At 53.0% G+C, this 4,605-nt stretch overlaps 1 protein-coding gene across 1 annotated transcript; it reads left to right on the top strand.

The window, feature by feature from the left end:
• Window positions 1-1,575: 1,575 nt before the first annotated feature.
• Window positions 1,576-2,496, top strand: LOC119352319 (exocyst complex component EXO70B2-like). The gene has a single exon (XM_037618996.1). It carries the CDS (start codon window positions 1,591-1,593, stop codon window positions 2,494-2,496), a length of 906 nt encoding a protein of 301 aa, XP_037474893.1. The 5' UTR covers window positions 1,576-1,590.
• The last annotated feature ends 2,109 nt before the right edge of the window (window positions 2,497-4,605 follow it).

The following is a 4,605-nucleotide window of genomic DNA, read 5'->3' on the forward strand; positions in this document are numbered from 1 at the left end:
TTTTGGCGGTTAATTTAGGTGTTTCATATATTGTGTTAGCTAGCTATAATTAATAGAGAGAAGTGTCCTCTTTTATGTCCGTGCTTGGTCGACGCTATGTACTATACATACGTATAGAAAGGACTAGACACGCTAGCTAGCTAGTAAGCAAACGAAGAAAACAAAAGATCGTCATGAACATATATGCATAAAGAGAGAAGTGATATCGACCATAGCATTTTCACAGCAGCATTTCCACAACAACTTTTGCAGAATCTACAGCTCAACCAAACATAGCCTGAGCCAAGATTTGGTTGTCTGCATACAATGTTATGGCACCTTCCTTGAGCACTCGGAGTTGCCTTAGACGCCGTCCATCATGCGGTTCTAGTAGTTGGTGTTGACCCGCGGATCCGGGTCCTGCGATTGTCCATCGTCGTCACGCGGTTCAGGCAATGTAGTGTTTTTATCGAGACTTTAGCCACATCAACGGCAAAGTATTCTTTTTTTTTCTTTAAATATTTGCTGAAGAGCTGCGAAATTCCATTGATTAGTAGAAAAGAGTTACACGCCGAAAGAAAAAGAGGCAATCAGCAGTGCTAAAAGCCAGAATCAGAGAATAAAAACGGAAAGATACGTACCACAGACGGCACCTTCAACCTGGGTCAAAAGGGATTTTTGCCCCTGCCATGTTCCACCAATCAATCTCATCGTGCACCAAACTAACGAACCTATGCACAGGAGGCTCCTTTCCCTCGAAAGTACGTCTGTTTCTTTCACGCCGAAGTTACGTCTGTTTCTTTCACGCCAAATTTCCCATGAGGCAAGCAGAAGAAGCGAATGAGCCCCTTTTCTTTTGAGCACCGGGCAGCCATAGCAGCAACGTCGAAGGATTCTTGTTGCCTCACCCTGCACTTCCCATAGTTCACTCCCCTGCCAATCTCACCGAGCTCCACCCCCACCAAGGGCGTCGCTCCACGAAGTAGCAGCCAGCATGACGGAGCAGCTTGCTTCCTTGCCGGAGGAGAGCACCACCGGCTTCACAGCTCCCTGCCGGCCGCGCACTTCCTACCGCGAGTTGATTCAGGCAGTGCCCGTGTCCGGATCGCCGATAAGATGGAGTCTCCTCAACTCTCAGTCCGGCCGTAACGGATCATCCAGCTACTCAAGCTCAGGTGCCTCGAATTCTTGGCCGTCCAACAACTCCGGCAAGTCCAGCGGAACCATTTCGGTGTCGTCCGCCGCCTTTGTCGACAATGGTGAGCTCACGCGGATCGCTCACCAAATGGTCAACGACGGATACATCTGGCACATGGTCCAAGCATTCGACGACGCCTCATCGGCACCGGCGGCATTCAAACATGGTGGTGGTGTCCGGGGCCATGCCCTGGAGAATTGGTTCTTGGAGCTCGACGTCGACTGGGTTCTCCAAATCGACGACGAGCATGGCTTACGGCGGCTGATCCGAGACAAGCCGGTCACGACGCAAGAATTGGTCGACAAGTGGGTCCGGGCTCTTACCGTGGTGCCAGTATCACTGAGACAGAGTACGAATTCGCCTTCCACAGGACGCCGGCGGTCGCACTGTTTGGCAAAGCGAGCATCACCGAGATGCTCAATGTCATCCATGTCATCATCACTGCTCTCGAAGCCAAGAAGCTGCAGGCCGTGCTTGACATGTTTACCTGCGTATGTGGTACGTCGCACATGATTAGGCCGGTCATGATCTCTCGGGAAGCCCAAAGCATTTTCAAAGAGATAGGCAACTCGCTAGAGAGAGAAGGAAACAAGCTAAGCGAGATCATATCAAACACGACCAAGGAGGTGAGGACGCTCATGGAGGAAGATGACTCATGGGCTATCGAGATCCTGCAAGGAAGCGGCGAGGTTCACAAGAACACTCGGTTCATCATGGATTGCATAGTATCCATGACGAATGCACGAACATCAATGCACAAATCTGAACCGAGCCACAACAGTGAAAACCTTGGTGGCCTGATCGATATCGAGTATCTGGAGGATCTGCTTCTGAGAAAATCATGGTTGCTCTCAGATCCAAGCCTCAGGTACTTGTTCCTGCTCAACAATTCCTATTTCGTAGCTCATGTAGTGTCTGAGTCATCAGGATCGTTCATTCCTGATGATCCGCGGGACCTCACACTTAAACTTACGCCTGAATGTAAGAAGTACATGGATAGTTATCTCGATTTTTCTTGGGGACATGTGCTCTCCTGCATACCAAAATCGAGATCTCCTGGATTGATCCATCGTTTGACCAACACCTCTTCACTGGCCAAATTCCAGTCGGCATTTCACGAAACGTACCAGGCTCAGAAGTTCTGGAAGGTTCCAGACCCTCGGCTCAGAGATGTGCTGCGGAGAGCTATCATTGAGAGAGTCATTTCAGGTTACCTCGACTACCTGCAGGAGCATCCGGAGCTAGAGAAACATGTTGGCCGCGAAAGCAGCAGTCCTCAAGTTTTGGAGGAGATTTTGGGAGAGCTATTTGAAGGATGAAAACTGCTCGAGGTATGGAACAGGGTCCCCCGACAAATAAGAAGCCAGAGTAATGTTTCATCGTTGTATTTTTTTTTTAAACCTTCCTTTTGAAGTGAAGGTGTGTTGTATTCTGAATTTCGTTGGTAGCTTAATAAGCGCCTGATACTGTATCACCTGGGCACCAGCTGCGGGTGTAATTTTTATTTGATTTCGTAGTTCCATTTAAATACTCCCAATTCTGCATCTTTGCCAATTTGGTACATAGATACGCGCCATGTCCTACTTTTTGATTATACAGCGTTCTGTATGCACTTACTTTCGTCTGGTTCAGTAAACTTTAGCTTGAAGATGCCAAGAGCACCGAAACGGAAGGGGTGGGGTAATTTCGTCACGAAAACAGTTATATTTGCTACGCATCTATAGTTCTATACTACTTATATGTGAAAATCCATTTGCACTTTCTTATACACTTGTAAGAGTACTAACGCTTATAGACCAGCATAAATAAACGTTGTTGATACACTACTGTTGACTATTTTTATAATGGATTAATTGGACAGATGTTAATATCATGTTCATTCTTGAGCCAGACTCACAATCTCCGCAACATGTATCTTCATAACAGATTTCCGAATGGCTTTTCAACAGCAAAAAAACTGAACCTTGTGGAAGCCGAACCACAATACAGCTGAATTACAGCACGCTCATTACCTGCCTTGTGATGCTATGATGGATTTACTTATACAACTATTTTTACTCTACACGAGCAGGGGCGGCACCGCACTACCCGAATAACAGCCAATGCCGTTTTCTATGCTGATGGCAACGCCGACGGCCTTGTGGAAGCCGTAGGCACAGATATGCCGTCGGTATATCTCCGTCTATGCCGACCGCAGCCGTAGACATAGGTTGACCGGCGGCATAGGTGGTTATTCCGGTAGTGCCGGCGCCGCCTCGGACTCCCAGATTGCCGTGAGCAAGCCCTGCATGTCCTCTGGGTCGCCGGCCTCCGCCACCAGCCGCCGGTACTCGGCCACCAGGGGCGGCCCCGGCTCCTCCTCGGGCACGGCACGAGGCGCACGGCTCGACCCGGCGCCATCGCACGTACCGCGTGGAGCCACGGTGCGGCAGTCACCGCTGCCCAGGCGGACAGAGCCGTGGTCGCCATCCCGTCGTCGTGTTCACCACCTCCAGGGGGAGCACCGCCGGAATCCACACGGGTAGAGCGCGCATCGCCGCGGCGGAGGAGCTGGTAGCCGGCGCTGGGTGGGGATGGCAGGGCGCCTGCACGCGGTACGAGGCGACCACCTCCTCGAAGGTGCAGCCGTCCCGAAGGTCGTGGTGGCGCCATCAGTTGTGCTTCACCGGCGGCTGCGACCCTTCGAAGGCGTTGAGGCGCATCTCATGCTCCTCGGCGAACAGGTCCAACCAGTGGGGGTTGTTGATAGTGCACCGGGGGTCCTGCAGCATCTTCGCCGGCAGCCGCGCCGGACACAGCTTGATGGCGCGCGCGAAGAGGTGGGTGCCCACCAGCGGCACCGACACGCCGTCGACGCTGAGGTGCCACCTGGATGGTTATCGCACGTCCGGCTTGGTGGGGACGCGGCAGTGGGTGGCCTCGTCTGCCTCCTCGAGCGTGAGGTTCACGCGCGCCATCGTCGTCGACAGGGGAAAGCGAGGGAAGGCGAGGGTTTGCGACTGCCGTGGCGCCCCAGCGTAGGGCGCTTTTTATAGCGGTGAGCGGACGGGGGGAGGGGGGGCTTACGTGGAACGGTGATTGATGGCGGCCCGCGCGTCGTGCACAGATGAGTGGTCGCCGTCTGAATCCATGCCGCACGCGGTCAAGGCGGTGCGGCCGTTACGTGCCGGAGTAATGACTTGGCGCACGCGGACGACCGCCGAGTATTAGGGGGCGTGGCGCACGCAGGCAGCCGCCGGGTATTAGGGGGCTGCAGACCGGCGGGTATTAGGGGGCCGCGGACCGGCCGTTTTTGTGGGGAAACCAGGCACGTACACGCCACACGTACAGACGTGTGCTACAAAGGCCCCGCCTGCCCACGTACGGCGCGCTACCCTGAATTTCCCATCTTACCATTTGTTATGAAGGTGTATCGGATGATCTGGGTT

Source organism: Triticum dicoccoides, chromosome 2A (assembly GCF_002162155.2).
Source record: "Triticum dicoccoides isolate Atlit2015 ecotype Zavitan chromosome 2A, WEW_v2.0, whole genome shotgun sequence".
NCBI classification, from domain to species: Eukaryota; Viridiplantae; Streptophyta; class Magnoliopsida; order Poales; family Poaceae; genus Triticum; species Triticum dicoccoides.